The sequence below is a fragment of the Lycorma delicatula genome, chromosome 8 (genome assembly GCF_047948215.1).
Source record: "Lycorma delicatula isolate Av1 chromosome 8, ASM4794821v1, whole genome shotgun sequence".
Classification (NCBI taxonomy): Eukaryota; Metazoa; Arthropoda; class Insecta; order Hemiptera; family Fulgoridae; genus Lycorma; species Lycorma delicatula.
The window spans coordinates 46250786-46273425 of record NC_134462.1 but is presented as its reverse complement, the minus strand read 5'-3'; the positions used below and the strand labels follow the sequence as shown (position 1 = coordinate 46273425).

Below are 22640 nucleotides of genomic sequence, written 5' to 3'. Positions count from 1 at the left end.
GGAAGATTGGTTTGATATTTTTATGTAGAACCATGCTCTTTTTGTTTCTGCATTTTTAATATATATTCAGCCACACAACAATATATGTGCTTTCATTTCACCAAGTTCATGAGATTTATCAATGTTCTGTGATTTATCATTTGGTGAGCATTGTCATTTACGCTTAATTGGTTAGTGTGTTTTCCACATTATCTATGAACCTGTTGTTGTTTACTGTTTGATGGCTACGATTAAAATTTCCAATATGATTTTTATTTTTATGAATTTCATGAGTAAAAAAATAAATGTATAAAAAATACACATAGAATTATACAATCACTATCCAAGTAGTTGTTTGATATCTTGATCTATGCAAGAAGTTATACATAAAAATCTATTACTATCAATATTTTACAACTGATGCAAGATCTGATTCATAGTGATCAAAAAACATAAATTTTGTGTTCAAATAATTGATAGAATGGTAACTGATAAAAACTTCCTTTAAAAAATTGAATATTGATTGATATATCTACTTTCCATTATTGTAATATAAGTTATACCATTGTAGTTTTTATTTCGTAAAAATTATTTCTAATGCAGTTTTTTGTTAGTAAAGAATCTGGAGATATTAATAGTAAAAAATCAAATAATCAAGGAATGAAACATCAAGGTATATTTTTTTTTATAATTAATTTTTGTTATTTAAATATGATGTGTGATGTGAAGTAAAATTGTTAATTGATAGATGTATGTTGAGATCACTAGTTTTCTGCTATAATTGTTTGACTAGCAAACAGTTAAGAAATTGTGTTAGGTCAGTTCAGTCCAATTAATCAGTGATATGATACAGTTATACTAATATTATGAACTAAAATTATTGTATGTAGAACCTTGTCATTCTGTGTATATAAAATGTTAATATATTCTGCACAGTTATTTAGCAATGTCAGGGAGAATTGTATGACTATTTTATTTTTTATTTTTAGCATTAAGGTTAAATATGTATTTCAGAAGCATCCCTCTAGTTATTACAGATATAATTGCTGTAATTAATTAGATATGCACTTCTCATCTTATTGACTTATTACATTCATAAATATACAGTAAAGCTGTAGTAAACTAGAGCTTCATCTAAACTACATACTCAAACATATAATTAAAAATAAATATCAAGTAAAAATAGTTTATGTAATGAGTACTGTCAGTATAAATTTTATACAAAATATACATAAATTTGTGTTACAGTACTTCTAATGCTAAAAGAGTTAAGTTTGATCAATGAACAGAATTGTGCAAACTTAAATGTAAAATCAGATAATTTAAATAAATATAGCTGAAATGTTAATCTTTAATATACTTTTTCAGAATTGGCTTGTAATGCTTTCTAAAACTATGGGTTGTCATAATTTTTAATATAATAATATTTTGTTAAAAATAGAAGGGGAAAAGGAATACTTGAACAAGATATTTTTATAAAATTATATTAATATTTACATTTAAAAAATAATTCATTAAAAGAATGTTCTTGTTAATTTTTGGATTGTTGAGATATTACACATTTCAGTGTTTGGAAGTGAATAACATGATGTATGCAATCAGATTATGATTTCTGGCATTTTGGAGATTTGAAAAATCTCTGTGGTATCTCTATAAGATACTGCATTTGTTGTTTTAGTGAAACGAGGAATCATTGAAACAAGATAACAGTAGTAGTCTTGTATCTGGGTTACCGAAGTGTCAAGAATGAAAAATTTATAATTTTTTCATTTAATCAGAGAATTGAATTTCATACAGTGCTCATTAAAAATATTGCACAAACTTTAAAAGCAAAGGATAATATTAGAAAAAAATAAAAATATATCTGCAGTACTGTCATTTTAGGAAAAAGATATTAACAATGCTTAACTCAGGAATATTTAATCTATGGTTTGTAGGATTGGGTTAAGTAAATTCCCTCAAATGAAGTTTTGCTTTTACTGATGATGCATAAACACTAGCATTCATTGGATTAAAATTTCATAGTTCATAAGAAGGAAGTGGACAGCGAGTACTAACCCAACAGGTTGGTCTAGTGGTGAACCAATCTTCGCAAATCAGCTGATTTCAAAGTCGAGAGTTCTAAAGTTCAAATCCTAGTAAAGTCAGTTACTTTTATACAGATTTGAATATTACATTTATGGATACCGGTGTTCTTTGGTGGTTGGGTTTCAATTAACCACACATTTCAGAAATGGTCGATCTTAGACTGTACAAGATTACACATTATTTACACTCATACATATCATCCTCTGAAGTAATCCTGATAATGGTTCCGGAGGCTAAACAGGAAAAGAAAAAGAACCATCTTTACTACTCGAGAATGTTTTTTTCGTTACTTGTTTGTAATCCTTAAAACAAAAAGTTATTTATATATGCAAAAACTGCAACGAGTAACTTCCAATGTACTTGTATTTAATACTTTATTGTTTTTTTAATTTAATAAAATTATTTTGTAAAAATAAATCTGTTAGTGATTGTTATTGTTAATCTGATTGTTATTGGAATTATTTTTAGGTATTAGATGGCTGTGAAAGGTTATCAAATCTGGGCTGGCATTATCTTCCTGCATTTTCAAAATTGCAAGAATTGACTAATATTAAAAACTTATGTGTCATATTTATTAGTCATATTTTACCTGAAAAATTTATTCCTGAATGTTCATATATAAAAATACATTTTCCACAGTACAGTAAAGGTAAATAAATGATTTGATATTTTAATAGTTTTTATTTTGTAATTAGAAGTTATTTATTTTTTATTTTTCAAAATTTAAATACAACTCATTTGCTTTTTAACTTTATTTTTACTCCAGTTAAAAGTACTGGATGTTCATCTGAATATCATTTTACTTGTTAGCTGTGTGTTTTTTATAACAAAGCATTTAGATAAGATCAAAAATGTATACTAGGTTGATTGTTTAGTGAGTTAGGATGCAATATAGAAATAAGACAAGTCACAGTCATATTTGTTGCATGTTGTGTAACAAAATTTTTTTTTTAATAAAGATACTTAATTGAACTTTAGAAGTTATCATTATTATTTCATTGTTGCTTATTATTGTCTCACTGCTGAGCAAGGCCTTTACTAAGTTTTTGCATATTCTTCCATTTAGTGCAATTCTTGATTGAGCTCTTGCTGTCTGTTATTCCTCTGATCAGTGTTTTCTCTGTTGATTTCTGTTTTTCCTGCCACTGAAGATATCCGCTCAGTACTTAACTCGCTCCATTTACCCTTTAACTTTTCTATTACATATTAGCTAATTCCATTTTGGCAGACTTAAAAAAGGTAAGGTTTGGAATTCAACTCTTATTACGAGGGTCAGTCAAACATTGACTGGACTTTTGTCTTTATGGCCCACATATGATCATGAGCCCTCCAACTGGCAGAGAGGAAAATTGTTTGTTTTGACATTTGAGTGTCTTATCAACAGTGACTTGTCACTACAGATGGTTGCACAACATATCATGAAATTTCTCACAAATATTTGAATCAAACTCTCCAAACTTTTCACTGGATGTGTGCAGTTTGAAGATATGATGTATACTTAAATCAGCAACTGGACCAGCAAAGGAGGGCATGACACTGTAAAAATTGAATCGCAATAGGAATTCAAGTACAGATATCATGGATGACAACAATCATGGCCTCATTGAAGACAGTTGTCACCTGACAGTTGCTGAAATTGTTTCAGAAGTGGGTATAGTCATGAAAATGCCCATTCTATTATCACAAAGCACTTTGGATTCTGCCAAGTTGAGGTGGGTTCCATAATCAGAAACAGACCCATTAGGAAATTTGCCAAAGGCTCCTGAATCGATTTCGATGAGAGGGGAATAATTTTTTTGCATGAAGTAGTCACATATTATGAGACATGGGTCCAACGTTACACTCCCAACTTGGCAAGTATAGGATGGCATAAGAGTGGAGACCCTTGCCTTTTAAAGGCGAAAACATTCATCAACTGAAAATGGTTCTTACAGCTGTCTTTTGGGACTGGAAAGACATGTTGCTATCTGTTTTCACTGTTAATGCTGTATACTATTGCCAGCTCTTGGACAAAGTGAAAGGCATCATCAGCCAATCACAGATGTGAATCTCCTTCATAACAATGCCAGGCCTCACACAGCGGTTAGTACTCCAGATAAATTACTAAATTTACTGGGAAACCTTAGAACATCCCTTTACAGTCCAGATTTATCTCTGCAATTTATTTTTGTTTGGGCCGTTATAGGAGCCACTGGGAGGATGTAAATTTCAAACCAGTGATGAAGTAAAGAAGTTGCACAATTTACTTAAAACCTGTCCTCAAACTTTTTGTGAAGAAGGGATCCACAAACTACCCACATTAGGAAAAATGTGTAGAACTTCAGAGAGACTATTTAGAAAAACATTATGTACTAATGAATGTTAAAAACAAGTCTGATTTGTTTGACTGGCCCTTGTACAATTCAAAAAATATTTTTATATGTATGTCCAAGCCAAGTTTTTAATAATTATATCACTTTTTGTCTAATAGAGATAGTTCCTATAATGTTTTCATATAAGTAACTTCTAGATAACTTGAGTGGAGAATTATTTTTCAAAAAATTATGCGATCTAAGCAGATTTTTGGAAAGTTGTATTTTTTTCCCATTACTGCTTACCATTGGATTATTGCTTAATGTAATATACATGTATATATCTCCATCAGAATTTTTAAGAAAACAAGTTAAAAAAATGTTTAATTTTGCATTCCAGTGAGCCGTATTAATTACTGAATTGTCATTGATAAATGTTCAAAGTGTTTAACCTTGTTTTGCAAAGAACACAAAACTATTTAAGAAGGTTTACCCTTAAAGCTCAAGCTAGCCTCACTTAGAATTAGCTTATTGAAACATTGTTAGATGTTATTTCTTCTTATGTTTTGCCAACTTATCATTATTTTGTGAAGCCATGGATGTACCTCAGATGTTCCCCTGTCTGTATTATCTGACAGTTACCTATCATGGCATAGAAAAAAATACCAAATCAGCTTAGTCTAAGTCTATACATAGTCTATATTTATTAACATACACTTTATTAAAATCTGTTGGAAGCAATGAGAACTAATGAAATAACAACCTGACAAATGTCAGTATTTATTAAATAATTGACTGAACTATGGTGTAAATAGATTTATTATTACAACACAATGCATTTATAGAGCTATGAAGCATTACATAATATTGTCACTTACAACTAATACTTTACAACAGTAAATATTGTGAATGTAACTTTTGGAGCCCCCTTACTTGATTAATATAGCTAAAGCCTTTTTTTGGTTTTTATATTCATAAAATTTATTAGCTCTCAATTTAGTTTATTGTTATTATTTTTGTAATTAGCTTATAATAAAGCAAATAATGTAGTCAACTATCCTTTTGTGTAATTTGTATATACATTACATTATGTACATCAGTTTAATAAAAATAAAACAATCCATAAGTGTTATTACATTATGTAATGTTAAATTGATTCAATAAGGAGCTCAAAATTTGGTTTAGAAAAAATAAATTTCTATCATATAGGTGATAAAATAAACAACTAAGTAAATTCTTATAAAGTGATTCTTTAAAAACCATAAAATCTTTGTAAAAATTTCTTAACGGATACTCTAGTATTAATACTGCTTCAAATAAAATTACTCTATAAATTATTGCAATATAGTGCAATACTTGTATATTGTAACAACTGCTGTAAAGTAAATGAAATCCCCCAATATTTTTTTTATTAATTATTGTATGGAGTTAATTTTTATTTTATTAATGAGTTAAAAAAACAACATATAAACCAATGAAGTTTGGGGTTATCAGGTGCACTGATTAATGCCTCTACTATTCAGTTCATATCTCTTTTCAATTTTTTAGGAAAGTTGTAGGGTTATTATTAACCAGTGCTGCTCACCAGTATACTTTCAATATACTGGTTTTGCAGTATACTTTCTTTTTGTAAAACTGTATAAAATTTTACCATTTTACTGTATTCAGTTAGCTTAGTCACTGTATAAATTAATCATATAGTAGTCAGATAATCAAACATTTATATAATGTTATGTCTTCTCATTTCTATTAAAACCATTGATCTTTTCGTATGATAACTCCTTTGTTCTCTTTTTCAATTTTTGTGTTTCTGTTACTATATATCAGATATGGTGTCATTATTTTTACACCATGTCTGATACTGATTCAGCTGATAATAGTACATGATTATTGATATCACCTCCGAAAAGAAGGCCATGAAAAAAGTCCTTAAGCCGTGCAGAAAAACAGATCATTTTAAATGCTTACAAAAGTGAAATACAAAAGTAATCCAACAATGTTGATTTCAGATGTCCTTAATAAAACTGCTAACATAAGTGGAAGTTTTTCTACTAATGAATTATGGTCTTCTAAGAAAACAAAATCCCACAGAGCAATGGAAGAAAAAATTGATTTTGATAAAAACACGATTTGTAAAAAAGTACACAAATTTTATTTTTGAAATGAACTGCCTACAATAGACAAAAGTGTTACAGGTTGTAAATGACGATAATGACATCGGATTTCCAAAGAAAAAGTTTTTATAAGTTGTTAAAAATTATGAATTTTAAATTTATATTACAGGGCCGGGAAACTGCTTTAATTGACAGGGATGATATCATTATATGGTGAAGACATTACCCCATTGAAATAAAGAAAATCATGCAAGATGGCTGTAGAATATATTATATGGTTGAAATTTGGGTCAACGAAGGCCGCACAAAAAGTTTCGTTTGGAAAGATAAAGCTGTGAATTCATCAAAAGAAGCTTTTCTGTATGTCCGGTAATAAGGCTCCATCGAGTAAAGGTAGACATCTCATAATTATGCCTATCAGCAGTGATACTGGGTTTATTTATAGTGGTCTCTGGATTTTGAATCTAAATTACAGGAGACTATCATGAGATGAACGTTTTTTGAGAAAGGTTTAGCGATGTGTTACCTCTTCTGGAAGATAATTTGGTTATTAGCTTAGACAACACCCCTTATCATTCATGTAAAAAGGATAAAATTCCAGCCACATCTTGGAAAAAGAATGATTTCAAAATGTGGCTTAGTTAAAAAGGAGTGATTTTTGAAGAGGATGAACATAAGGTCCAATTATTGCAAAGGGTTTCATTTATTAAAAGTAATTTTAATGTGTAGGAAATTGATGAGTTAACAAGATCCAGTGGTAAAACTGTCAAAGTCGAGAGTTCCAAGGTTCAAATCCTAGTAAAGGATTTTACTTTTAAGGACTTTTATGCAGATTTGAATACTAGATCAAGGCTATTTGTGTTCTTTGGTGGTTGGGTTTCAATTAACCACACATCTCAGGAATGGTCAACCTGAGACTACAAGACTACACTTCATTTACATTCATACATATCATCCTCTGAAGTAATACCTTACGGTAGTTTCGGAGGCTAAACAGAAAAAAAATAGTGGTTAAACTGTGCTGTGATTACACCCTATCATTGTGAACTCAATGCAGTTGAGTTAGTTTGGGGACAAATCAAAAGTTACGTAGCAATCAGGAAATATTACTTTTAAAATATCTAATGTTAAAAATGGGCCAGCAGGAATGGAGGAACTATATAAATAAAACATGTAATAGATACTATTGAACCAAATTATTGGGAATTGCATAATATAATAGAAAACAAAATTGAGCCTCTCATTGTATTTCTTAATACTGACAGCATTACAGATTTCTCACAGTCAGATGAGAACTGAATTGAATTTATTATTTGTTTGTTATCGTAGAGATTTAATCTAAAATATTAATGAACTTGTGCTGTTAAAGGACAGTTGAAAATTTCATAACTTAAAAAACTCAAGGAACTATGTAACAATAAACAATTTCAATGAATAAAATACTCATGGGATATCAGGTGTGCCAAACAGGTAAGAAGTATTTATTGGGCATTTAAAATGTCATAATTTATTTAAATCTAAAGTATATGTTTAGTTTTTGTAAAATATAACAGCACGTGGTTACTGAATATTAATGTCATGTAGTTTCTTTTATGTGCATCAGGATTTACAGAAGACGCTTGTGAATCGGCCACCTAAACACTCGTATGCTTAGTCTGTTTACTTGAACTGTATAAGCTAACTGAATTAGATATAGTCAATATTTTTTCTTCCTCCTAAACTCTTTTTATTATTTACCATTGTTTTTTTAATTTTTTTACAGATGAATTATTAGAAATATTAATGTTAAATAAACCTGACAAATATCCTGAAGATTTTTATAAAAATTACTTAAATACCTTTTTAAGTATTTTTCTAAGAGTTACAAGGGATTTGAATGAAGTGCGGCATTTGGTAATTATTGATTTTAATTATTATTTTCTTTTCTCATTACTTCCCTTCTAGCCTTTTTTTTAATCTAAAAGTTAGTTATTGTATTCATTTTCTTGTAATAATGTGCTATGCAATTAATTATAAATATTATAGTGAAATTAAAACTTGCAGAACTCTACTAATTTTAACATATTAAAAGAACAATTTTTAAAGAAGTTCTATATCCATTTGTTATTTTTAGTTTTATTTTATGTAACATTAAATTTTAGAAACTAATAAATAACTTTAGAAATAATGGTAAATAATGAACTATTCTACAACATTTTAAATATTAACACGTACACTGTTTTTTGGTACTTCTGTATAAATAGATGACTATCGAAAGTGCAATATTTTATTTTATGTAATATGTAACTAACTGTAGCTGATATTCTTTGACTAAGCATTACAATTTTTTGTTTCCTGCTTTGAAAAGTGCCTCAACAATGGTGGGAACCAAGAAGAAATTAGGAAAACATTTGTACTTTTGTATATTCTTAATCTGTTTTAATAGCCCTTCATAACTTCCCCGATAATTCTTTTCTTAAATTCAATTTTAATTGGAAATAGAATAAATAAAACTAGGTCATTTTCAAGAGTTTAATCATTTTTATTAATATTTTAATGACCTAGAATGTGTTACATGTGTATTTTAACAAGGAAGATCAGATCAGTTCTAAAATTATAATTCTACTTTTGCGAAAAATCATTTTATCACCTTTCCAATTTCCAGTCTAATTAAAATTGTTTTCTACCAGTGTTATAAATTCGGACCATGAAACTTTGCAGGTAAAGTTGAAATGTTATAAACATTCTAAAAATGGTATTTTCTGTAACCTACTTGAATAAGCTCAGTAGAACAGTAAAGCAGTCATTCCATTATAACAATTGTACATTGGATTGTCTAAGATTTTTACGTCTATTAGAGAATATAAAAACAGTCATCTATATTTATTTCTGTACAACATACTCATGTTTTTATCAGGAATGATGTCTTTATTGCATTATAATGATTTTTTTCATTATAAAAGATAACAAAATTAATGGTTATAGTAAAGCTTGTATAAGGAAATTAATTCATCAGTCAAAAATAAAATAAACATGCAAGATCATGTTAAAAGATGTTTTTCTTTCATTTATTCAGAAATATAAAATTGAATAATTAAAAATAACCTTTATGTATTTCATATTGTCAAGTTAAAGTATTCTGAGTATTTGGAGGAATGACTTACAAGTGTCATTCATGAAATATAATTCTTTCAAAGCAGATGATTTATTTTGAAGGAAGCCCTTTTAAGTATAGTCACAATCCTTCTGTGTGTTCCTCCAGAAATTCTCCAATATTATCCTGTCAAACTGTATTCATTTTCCAATTTTATTCATTATTCTTATTTTCCAATGTTATCATATGATTTTATTTAATCATAATTCATTATATATTATACACCGAGTTCTTTTTTGTGGGAGGGGATGAATGGGTCTGGGTTTTCCTGATACGATATTTCAGTATTAGGCTTGTTGTACTGCCATCAGACAGGAACAGAATCCTTTTGTTGATCCACAGGTAGTCTCTCACAAAATACCAAGGATAAACTGGCTTTTCAAGTCCTGGCATCATGAACACGGTAACCAAGTTGGATCAGACTTGCACTCACAAAAGCAATAATGAGAAAAAGAGATCTTGGATAAGGAAAGGGGATAGGTGTTAAAAAAGGATGATTACTATATGCATAGATCAGGGTAGTTTAACATCTTTCTTGGGACCCTTTTACAGGGGATCCCCGTAAGCCCCCTCCCTGTTAAGGGGAGTGGGGAGGTTTTTATTAAGCTTGGTATTGTTTAGATATCCTGATTTGTAATATATACAAACTTTTTATTGCTATTTGTCTGTTTATATTTCTTAGTGAAGAATTAAAGAATATTTTTTTTATAATCTTCTCTTATTGCTTGCATTTTTGATATTTATTTCAGGCAGCTCTTAATTTTCCAAAGTATATTGCTCCTATTGAAAGTAAAAAATTGAAAATGGATGATGTATCAGGTCTGTGGAGAAATATTGCACCACATCTGAAAAATTCATTGAATGATGTTTATCTAGGAATTGGAAGGTACTTTCGTAAGCATTGCACTTCTTTTTTTTTACACATTTTGTCATAAAAGTAATATTTTATAGAGTAGTATGCAAAATTTTAATATGAATAAATTTTTAACCCAACTCTGCCAGAAACAAGGGTAATGTTGGGTGATAATGATGTAGGTTTTTATTGATGTAGTTTCTATCTCAGTAAAGCACTGTTGTGTGAATATTTCCACTTCAGCACTATGATCATTATGCATACGTCACCTTATATTTAGGAAGGGATTGATGCCATTCTTATTCAGTTGCCTAGTCTGTAAACTTCTTGGCTAGTGTTTACAACATTTTAGAAGTTGAAACTTTCATCACATGTGAAATTTAGTCTGTGATCATTTTTGGAAGGCAACATTAAACCAGTTGAAATTCACCATGAGATTTGAATTGTTTATGGAGAAAGTCTAATGAGTGATTGATTCTGTGATATAAAGGTGGATGCAATTGTTTAATGAAGGATGTCATAACATACACAACGATGAACTGAGTGGGCACCCATCTGATTGCTGACAATTGGGTGCATTCAGTTGATGACAAGATTAAAGAAAACTCATCAGATTTCTTTAATGTGTCACCATGACATCTCTTTCTGTTCATTTTTCAGAAATTTCACATTCACTTCTACATGAAATTGTATCTGAGAAATTGAATTATAAGAAATTGGGTGCCTAAGATGTTTATGGTTAATCCCAAAATGAAATGATTGGGCGGCATATGGAATTTTTGACTTTGTACAGAGAACAACTTCTTGGGTCATATAGACATTGATGTTGTACAAAACACCTAAAAAAATATGACAATCTATGACATTGCAACACACTTTGACTTGACATCCTGAAGGAAAAGGTGCAAGTTAATATTTTCCACTCAGAAGAGATATCTTGTATATCTTGTACAGAGTGTTTTGCAACAAAATAAGAATTTTGCTTGTCAACTTTTTACCTCAAGGCTGCACAATCAGTAGTGATGTTTACTACAAAAATTGAAAAACATGATATAGTGTAGTTCAGAACAAATGATGTGGCTTTCTTATCCGGGATATTGTGTTGATTCATGATAACATTATCCCATACACTTCTACCATAATGCAACATCTTATACTCAGCTGGGAACAGTTTCATCCGTAGTTTATTCTACTGTGAACTAGTTACTGAAAGAGAAACTAAGGAAAAATATAATAATAGACTTCGTATATGCTATCAATGTCATCATAAAGATAACTCATTAGAAATAATACATCCATTTTTTTTAATCAAAATTAATGTATAAAACAGATTATATGTAATCGGCACATAGGAGGGATTTAGAGTTAGATTATGCGAAAACTTACATAAATATTAATTATTATAATTAAATGTTAAACTAAATAATATTAAATTAAATAATTAATACAAATACTAGAATATGCATAGAAATTATTTTAGTGAAATTAATTTAAAAAATTGGAAATAGAAAGTGGACAAGATCTACCTATTATGAAGTATTTCAAAAAATTTCAACTTTTTCTTAAATGTGATAATAAACTAAAACTATTTTATTTTCTACTAAAACTACCATTAAGTTCTATGATTACAGTGTATTGCACTAGTTTATAGAAGATTACTCTCCTATTATGGATTTGGCACTGCTTAAAACTTACACCTTTATAAAATGTTTACTGTTTTTCATTTTCTTGCTTATGAATTTTTTTTTGAGGTAGAACATGTCCAACTGAATTTTTACATCGAGAAAACATATTTTTGTTTATCTCTACATAAAGCCCTGGGCCACCAATTTTTATTGGATTTCTTAAAATGGTATCTCCGTAAACCTCAAACATGTAGTTTGCCCAGTCAGTGGCAGTTGAATAACTTATCTCTAATTCTTCTTTGCAGAATTTTATTGTCATTTTTTTTTACCAACAATACAAAACCAAACTGCTTTATGTAAAAGCAATTTTGATCTACTTAAATAATTATATATTGATACTCCTGTCTCTTTTTTTTATAACAAGCCCAATGCTGCTTATTGCCATTGAAAGTTACTATCATGTTGTGGCAATTGGGACATATCCTTGGATTGTGAAGTACTTTCTTCTTTGAAAACTTCATTGATTTGTCTTCACTATGTATTTCTAAGTTAAAAAGATCCCATGGATTATAATTTATTTAATTGTTAAACTGAAATAATGTTGCTTAAATTAATTTTTTTATTTATCTTAATTTCAGCAATCATTTAAAGGAAGAGATGGAAAAATCACACGACCTGTTATCAGCAAAAGCTCAGCAGGCATTAGATTTACCGTACTTTTCTAAATATTTTCTAGTTGCAGCATTTTTAGCATCACATAATTCACCAAAATACGATCGTCGATTATTTATGAAACATCACGGGAAAAATAAAAAAAGAATAGTACAGGATGATAAACGTGAAAATATGATAGATTCATTACTTGGTCCTAGAAATTTTACACTTGATAGATTATTTGCTATATTTTATAGTTTATTAGATCAGAGAACTAATCTTACTGCTAGTTTAATGTCTCAGGTATGTTTACTTTCAATTCGGTCTTATTTCTTTTACTTTAAAATTTTATTACATTTTCTGTAATAAATCACAAAATCCATAAAATGAACTTGAAAATGCACAAAAAAATTAATAATTAAATATTTATCTTTAAATATAGACTTGAATCATTAAATTTAAAACTACTATCGATTCATTAACCCTTAATTTGATGCTGACTTCAAAAATTAAAGAATTGAAGAAAAAATTTCTTCTGTTACTTCTTTGTATGATTTTTTTCATATCAGAATTATTTTTATTTAAAATTTGGTTTGGCCTACAGAAAACATTGCCTGTATAAAAGCTATTCTCAAGAATCATGAAGGTAAAAATAAAAAAAATTACAGAAAAACAACACAGATTATAACCTAGTGCAAGTTTTGATTTGATGAATGAAGGTCTATTTCATTACTTTATATAAATTCAATACCAAGCTTTAATTACAACAGAATAGCTGATAACAAAGCTGTCAGCTTGACAAACTGACAACACAGAAAAAAGCCGCATGATTTTCCTGTCAGCGGCTTTTTTCTTATGCGTGACTTACACACACAACTTAATTAAAAATATTTATCATTCAATGTAAATATAATATTTTGTGTTTATTTAATTCTGTGATTCTAACTTAGGCACACACTCATACCATATTTAATTTGTACAGGTGTGACGGTACCAGCCGCCACTTTAAATATTATTCATTCATTTAATTCTACTGCTCACCTGTGACATCACAAAATAGCAGATCACAACAGCTGTACATCAGTGCTACACTAGCGCTCCTTGTGGTGAGAAGGGGTACTATTGATGCACTACATCTGCTTAGCCTCTGGTTTATTTAGAGCATTTTTTGGGGTGGGAGTGCGATTTTGCAAAAATTATTTTTTAATTGTTAACAAATGCGCCTAAGAAAAATAATTAGGCAGAATTATTTCTTATTACATTAGGTTAATTAGGCAGAATCTTGAGATGATGACCTTGCTGTACAACCTCATCTCCTTGACCTTTTAAGCCAAAAATTTAATGGCATCAATGCCCCCATACATAGAAGTAATCTGGCCAAGTTTGGTCAAAATTGGTCCAGTAGTTCTGGAGATATAAGGTGATTTAGAAGTAAATTTTAATAATGTTTTATGTGTACAAAATAAGGTGCTCTGTTCTAGTTTTCTTATCTGTATTACTTTTAAGCAGTGATTTTACTTTTCCTTTAAGTTGTTATCACATATATATTCTTTGTTAAATTGAAATTTGTGTTTCTTAGTATTTTTATGCTAACCAACTTAAATGTTTTTTGTTTACTTTGAAAAATAAGCTAGACAGGAAACTAAAATTGAAAATTTTCTTCATACTACCTATTTAAACAAATTAATTTTTATTTAAAATCTTCAACCTATTTTGGCTATGATTGACGATCACATGACCTTCACAAAATAGGGGTGGCAAGGAGATTGTTTACATTACAAAAAAATGCTCACAACAGTGAAAAGCTCTAAAAGGCAATATGAAGAATGTCTTGTAGAAGATAGAAAAAACTTCTCTCAAGAAGAACAAAATAGAGTCCTGAAAAGGAAAATTTAAGCAGAAACTAAAAAATCTGAGGAAGAAAGGAAAAAGTTGAGAGCTGCAATCTTGGCAGTAGAACAGATAGCCGACAACATTAAAGTTTTAGAAAAGTGAAAACCATTAGGAACCTGAAGATATTGAAGAAAATTTGCCCAGTGTTTTATATATACATAATAATAATAATATGTAATAAAATCTCTTTTTTTCTTTTTTTTTTTTTGTACGTTAGAATAATAATGACAAAATATTTTTTAACTAAATTTTAATAATGTTTGTTTTGTGTACAAAATAAGGTGTTCTGTTCTAGTTTTCTTATATGTATTACTTTTAATCGCAGTGATTTTACTTTTTCTGTAAGGTGTGATCACATATGTATTCTTTGTTAAATTGAAATTTGTATTTCTTAGCATTTTTATGCAAACCAACTTAAATATTGTTTTTTGTTTATTTTGAAAAATAATGTAGGCTAGTTATTGTAAAAAATTTTCAAGCATTCTTAGGTGTAAGCTAATTATTTTTAAGAATTGCTTTGGTTAGATTTTTTTCTGTTATTTTTAGTTACTGTGATGTTCTTTTTACGCAAGAAACCTATTAAATATTGTTGATTTTTTTGTGTATTTTATAATTAACTCACTAAAACAATTTATCACAAAAATAGCCTAATTTTAGATATATATTGTAAAAAAAAAAGTAATTAAAAAACAAAGTTTTAAGCCAATGTAATTATAAATAAAAAAAAAGGTATGAGTTTGGAAACTATTGGAGTGGTGGAGGCTGCAAAAAAATAAAATATGTATATATTTTGCAAAGTAATGACAGTAGCATAACATTATGAGGGTCAGGAAAATTTTTCTAAATTGGTCAGGAAAAATGAAGTTTAGAATTTGGTGGGAACCCTGTTAATGTTGATATGCATCTCTTAGTATATCTATCACTCCATTCAGAAATTTTTTATTTTCTTTCTAATTTTGATAACCATATAATGAAAGTATATTTTTATTTATGAGTTTTTATTAAAAGTTATTTCAACCGAGAAAATACATAATGTATATAAGCCTAGTTTATTTAACCCACCACACCACATGTTGCATAATAAAATACATATATATATATATTTTTTTTTTTTTTTTCAAGTAATGGGAACATTTTGGAGAAGCATTATTGTCAAATGCTTAAAAAAAATGAAAATTTTATAGACATTAATAAAAATAATAGTTCAAAATTATCAGTACTTCCTGCATCTGTAGGTATATGATTTCATTCTTTTCTAATGATCTAAAACAATAAAAAATGTTAAGTGTAATTGTTCTCATTCTAAGATTAATGTGGTTTTATATAATTTAGCCACTAAATATTACTGTATTATTTTTTTGCAAATAAATCACTAAATTATGGTCGCTATCAGTGTCTGTTCCTGGATATGCTTTGCAGTCAACAAGTTGATTTCTAAATCTTTGCTTAACAATGATATAATCTATCTGATACCTTCCTGTATCGCCTGGCTTTTTCTGTGTGTATATTCTTCTATTATGATTTTTAAACTTATTGTTGGCAGTTATTAAATTATATTTCATGCAAAACTCAGTAAGTCGGTCCCTTCCCTCATTTCTTTTGCTCAGTCCATATTCACCTACATTATTTCCTTCCTTGCATTTTCCAATGCTTGCTATAAATTATTTATATATTATTATATTTATTATTAACTGTTATTTTATTTTAAACTATTATTAAATTTCCATCCCCTTTTATGTGTTAAATTGCTTAGTCATTATCTTCGTATACACACTAGCTCATCACTATCATGGGCACATTAACAATCGTTTTCAGCTTAGGTTTTGATTTTATCCTGATTACAATGATTCTATCACTATGCTTTTTGAAATATTCCACTCTTTTCCTTATTTTCTTGTTCATTACGAAATCAACTCCTGCCTGCCCTTTATTTGATGCTGAGTTAATTATTCTAAAATCACTTGAACAAAAGTCACTCACTTCCTTTACCACCAAACCTTGCTAATTCCTACTGCATCTACATTTAACCTACCCATTTCCCTCTTTAAATTTTCTAACCTACCAACCTGTTTTAGACGTCTAACATTTCACACTCTGACTCGTAGAATGTTATTTTTTCTTTTCTGGTGACCCCTTCCTTAGCAGTCTCCACCCAGAGATCTGAACTGGAGACTAGTTTACCTCTGGAATATTCTACCAAGCCTTCATCTTTGTTTTATGAAAATATAGAAACTACATTTTCTCGGAAAAAACATGTAGTTTTCCATTGCTTTCAGCTGCGCAGTACTCAGAAGATTGAGTAATGTCGATGTGGTCATTTAAGTCTTTCTGAGTTGCACCCTTAACAGCTGCTTCTCCTAGAAATATCTATAAAATTGTAAAATAAGTATGTGGAAAGTACTGTGAAATCTGTGAATAAAATGTTACTCCAAGATTACTGTATACATAAACTTAAGTTTTTTGTAGCTTTAAATTTCAAATCTTAATTGAAATTTTTTATAATTTTGCTTTTTATGGTGAGCATAAAAGAACTAAATTTTGAGTTAGAAAAGTTTGCATTTTGCAGTACCAAATATGGAAATATTAAATTATAACAGTATGGTAATATGAAAATTACATCGTGACTGACTCTTCATCATGTTTGTGTGAACAGTTTAATGTATAATAAGGAATAATTTGAGGGGAGTAACAATTATTTTTTTTTAAAAAGACCTTCATACACCGAAAAATGCAGTCACCAGCAAGTTACACAATTCGTCATATATATGTAGAGTTAAGAACACAACATATGTAAAGTACAAATTAAAAATCTTATCTCTTTTAAAGTCTGTTAAAAACTTAGCAGTTCAAATTTTTTTTATTAAATGTTTTTCATGTGTCAATTAAATTCGTAGATATTTATATTCTGAATTCTTAATGTCAAAATTCTATCCTATGTAAGGATTGAGTTTTATAGCCCATTTTAGATATATCTACATCGGAACAAATCACTGATTACTGGTATTTTTCTGACCACACCACTCTCTGCACTGTTAGTTGCTCAACTGCACTTTTTTCATTTGGTTTCTAGACCAAGAATTTTAATGAAAATTGGTTTGGATGGTACTAGTCAGACTTCCGCTGTACTGTTTTATAGATGTTAATTTTTTAACTATAAAGTTAGTTGTTCAGAGTAAACGTCAAGTTTATTTGACTATTTTTTTTGTGGAAAGAAAATTTAGTTAACTGGTTAGGTTTAGTCAGTTAGAAATAAGAGTGATCATGAACTTTCTTACAAGTTCTTATTCAGATTTAAATAATTTGATAATAAAATCTTTTTTCTTGTTTATAGAAACAGGTTCTCTTTGTGTCCAATGTTTCCCTGGTGATAAAAGTTATATATATTGAGTAATTATATTATTTTGTTATTCTTTATTTATAATTTGAAAAAGTCAGAACATTGTTGATTTAAGAATTAATACTTTATAAAAATTATTTTACACTTGAAATTTTGGGTTCAAATAAAAGGAGCTTTTTTGTTTGATGTCTTTTTTTTATTAATATTAATTAGACTGATTTTGTTTTTGTGTACATTAGGTGAACTGTAATTAATTTATTGATATTTTTTTTAAGGTTTCATCATTGGTTGAATTGAGATTCTTGCTAAGACTAGGTGATGGATTAGATAGTCCAAAATATAAAACACTGGTTGGTTTGGAATGTGTTGAACCTGTTGCCAGGTTGGTATTTTGTTTTTCCACAAATTTGTTATTCATAAGTAATTGATAATGTCAAAAAAAGTAACAATCTTTATTTTACACAAATAAATATTATTCAAGAACTTATTAAATTTAATTGCTATCTGATTTAGTTTGAAGTTATGTAAGCATTCAAAATTATTGAAAACTTTATACATTCAGGAAGGTAACTAATTATCCTTTTATCTAATTTATGAACACTTTACTAAATATCTAACTTTAATCTATGGCAATGTTATATTTTTTAATCTTGATTGGCATGACTTCCATCAGAACAAACCTCTCCTTTAATTGGTTAAAGGTACCCCTATAATCTTGGGCACCAAAAATGAAAATAGTCAATGTATAAAAAGAACCGTTTGGGTTACCAGAACTTCCCACATGTGTCTATTTACTTTTGTATAGTTGTTTTTGATCAGTTTTTCTTAATTTTTTCATTAATTTTGTAAAAATAGATTCTTAAAAAGTTTATTTTTATATCTATGTATATAAAAATGGATGTATGTGTGTGAATGTTCCAGCATAACTGTAACGCCTGGAGAAATTTCTACCAAACTTGATGGGCTTACTATCTGGAAAATAATACTGTGGGGGTAAGAGACACCCCTTGCACTCATATAGAAGGGGGCGACTTGTAAACATAATAAACAACAACTGATATTAGTGTCGAATTCGTAGTTTAAAGATTGGGATAATAAATACCCAATGCTGGGTGATCAGTTAGTTTAACAATTAACATAATAAAAATTTAATCGCCATTATAAAATATTTTGTAATCATTACGTGAAAATTGCTTGCAGGTGATAAAATAATTCTGTATTGTTCATTGTTAAAAGTTTTAGTTAATTAAATAGACAGCTTTAGATACATTTGTTAGTTATTTCTCTGCTAGACAGTTTTGGAAATTACATTCCTTTTTAGGATAAATCAGTGCACAGAAGAAATAGCAATTTTAGATCCAGTGGTGAACTCCATTTATATATATGTTATGTTAAAATAACATTTGAGGTAATAATATTAATAAAATATTTTGAATATTGTTCTGAATATCCAATTCAAAGATTTATTCATTAGCCACTGCATACACAGTAGGTCTGAAAAGTTCTCGAACTAAATTTCTGTAGTTAATACAAATAGTGCCATCTCTCGGACAACCAAGGAACTATGTAGTACGATTTCTGATAAATGTGTGTACAAAATTTCGTTTCGTCACTCCAGTCTCAAGTTTATTCGGCTGCGTACGTTATGTACATGTGACCTTGTATCATGGAACAGAAGTGCAATAAAATTTTGTGTTCGACTTCAAAAATCTTTCCTTGAAATTTATTCTATGATACAGCAAGCATTCAGTGATAAAGCCACATCTCATACTACAACATACATGTGATGGAAGCAGTTTAAAGATAGTAGAGAGTCATTGGATGACGATGAACAAAGCAGGAAGTCGTCAACAGCTGTTGATAACAAAAACATTGCAAAAGTGCATGCACTCCTGCACAAACAACCTCATATTACCCTTTGAGCCGCTATGGCTCAAAGGGTAAGATAGTTTAGCTAAACATCAGTAAAAACGCAGTACGTACAACAGAAAAAATGAACCGCTGAAAAGTGCACTCTCGTTTAGTTCTATGTAGAGGGCTGATGTGATTAAATTCGTTTATGTTTTAATCTGTATTTTTATTTAATTTGGTTCGGGAACTTTTCAGACATACTTTGTTATTAGTTACCTACATATATAAAAACATTTTACCAATGTTGTCAGGAACAAAACACATTTATTTCTTTTTTTTTTGCTTAATAAACTACGAGGGTTATTTTTTTTTCAAGGTCCAATCGGTCACGAAATTAAAACCACAGTGAAAATAAAAAATTTTTTATTTGTAACAAGTACTTAACATAGTTTCGCTATTTCTTTACATAGTCACCACTCCGATTTAGACATTTGTCGTAGCGTGGTACCAACTTTCTAATACCCTTGTCATAGAACGGAGCTGCCTGTGTTCTCAGCCATGTTTCTACGCTGGTCTGCAGCTCGATGTCTGTGCCAAAATGTTGACCACCTAGCCAGCGTTTCATGTGAACAAAGAGGTGAAAATCGGATGGAGCCAAGTCTGGGCTGTATGGTGGGTGATCAAACACGTCCCAATGAAAATGCTGCAGGAGCTTCTTTGTTACAGCTGCAGTGTGCGGCCAAGCATTGTCATGGAGAAAGACAATGCCTGATGACAACATTCCTCTCCACTTATTCTGAATTGCCCTTCGTAGACGTTAAAGAGTCACGCAGTATGAGGCTGCAGTGATGGTCGTGCCACGTTCCATGAGTTCCACCAAGAGAACTCCATTCCATTCCCAGAACACAGTAGCCATACACTTTCTGTTTGAGAAGGTTCGCTTGAACTTCTTTGGTTTACTGGGAGAATGAGAATGTATCCACTGTTTGGATTGTTCTTCAGTTTCGAAATGGACCCATGTCTCGTCCCATGTGACAATTTTGTAAAAGAAATCTTCTTCATTGTGGTAGAGCTGGAGAAACGTTAGGGAGGCGAAAACAAAACAATTCTCATTGTTTTGTGATGGTCGGACAACATCTTAGGAACCCATCTCGCACACAGTTTACGGTACTGAAGTCTCACTCACAATGGTGTAGAGAGCTAACCATGAAATTTCAGGAAACGAATCACTCAATACAGAAATTGTGAACCAACGATTTTCTCGAATTGCCTCATCCACTCGCTGAACAAGATCATTGGTTGACACTTGCTTCCTACCCTGACCACCTGCATCATGAACATCTGTACGTCCTGCTTTAAAGTTCCTGCCACCATTGTCACACTTTGCTGTCACTCATTGAAGTTTCACGTACACAATACTTATTCGTCAATGAATTTCAGCTGCATAACACCCCTCAGCCTGAAGAAATCTAATTACCACACGCACTTCACACTTGGCGGGAGATGCTGTTGTAGACATGTTTACGTGGTAGCTGCATGTTTAGAACTAAATGAAGTGACGCGGTGTGATTGAAGGCCATACTAGAGATGCTGCGCAACACATATGCGCAAAAGTTCATCCGATTTTTGCGCGGGTTTTTATTTTGTGACCGATTGGACCTTGAAAAAAATTACCCTTGTAACTCACCACATAAGCTTCTGTGTGAGAAAATAAAAATATAAATTTTGTAGCGTATGAAAAATGCCATGTCTGACCAGGATTCAAGCCCAGGACCTCTGGTTGATAGTTCGAGATGCTACCACTCTATCAGAAAGATCGGAGAATGACAGTTTCTTTTCATTTATTTTTTCTTACAAAAAAATCTTTACTAAGCTTGTATTTGTTAAATCAAGACTTTTGGATATCAGCAATGTACTAATTGCTCAGAAAGTTTTAATTTGCTTTAATTTTAAAGTGATAAATTTATTTTTTAATTATAATTATTGCATAAACAATAATTTTTTCATTTGTTCCAGAACTTTGGGTTTGAACATTCGCAAATACATGATCAGTTAGAAACAAAACAAAACTGAAAAAGAATACGAAAAGTTAACATAAATGAGATTATAGGACAGATTTTCTTCAACTAATTATTTGTTAAAACAATATGAAAGAATATATGGTATAATCTTTATTAATTACAAAAACTTCATTTATATTTTAATCAAAGAATATACTTATCTCGGCAGAAAAATGCAAAAAAAGACGTTCTTATCAAGTCATTCTGTATTCTTTTTTTCCAATGAATATGAATATATTTTTGGAGATATCTTTATCGTCAGTTCGTTAGTACAATGAAATTAAAACTTGACAAAAAGTTGTATTACACTTTTAAGTTTCAATTTCTTTTTCTCTTGAGATTCATATAATATTTTTAATCCATTTATAATTTATGAAAAAACTGACAGCAAGGTAACTCAGAACCCATTTTTCATTGAAATGTATTAGGGATGTCTTCCTTGATTTTTACTGTTTAAGCAGATTCATTGATTTGATATTTATTAAATATTAAAACATTCATAATAAAAATCATATTTATATGTAGTTCATCCAATTTAAATCTGTTTAATTTAAATTATTCTGTTTTAATAACTGTATAATCAAATTTTGTTTATGATAATTGTGCATGTAAATATAGAAATAATTTTAATTTATTTTTGAAATATACTTTATTATATTACTATATATTATATTTTTTATCTGTTTATTTAATTGTTCTGTATCACAATTAAGTTTTGAAAATAAGTTGATTGACTTGAAATCAATAATAAAAAATAATAAT

The 22640-nt window shown here is 29.5% G+C and overlaps 1 protein-coding gene across 1 annotated transcript in view; it reads left to right on the top strand.

Annotated features, from left to right (window-relative positions):
- The window catches only part of Orc5 (origin recognition complex subunit 5), a 37314-nt gene extending 14837 nt beyond the window's left edge, over positions 1 to 22477 (top strand). Inside the window, exons 4-9 of the mRNA XM_075373825.1 lie at positions 2536 to 2716; positions 8235 to 8365; positions 10355 to 10491; positions 12722 to 13040; positions 18243 to 18349; positions 21835 to 22477. Coding sequence (XP_075229940.1) covers positions 2536 to 2716; positions 8235 to 8365; positions 10355 to 10491; positions 12722 to 13040; positions 18243 to 18349; positions 21835 to 21874 — 915 coding nt within the window. The 3' untranslated portion in view covers positions 21875 to 22477. The remainder of the gene's footprint in view (positions 1 to 2535; positions 2717 to 8234; positions 8366 to 10354; positions 10492 to 12721; positions 13041 to 18242; positions 18350 to 21834) is intronic.
- The last annotated feature ends 163 nt before the right edge of the window (positions 22478 to 22640 follow it).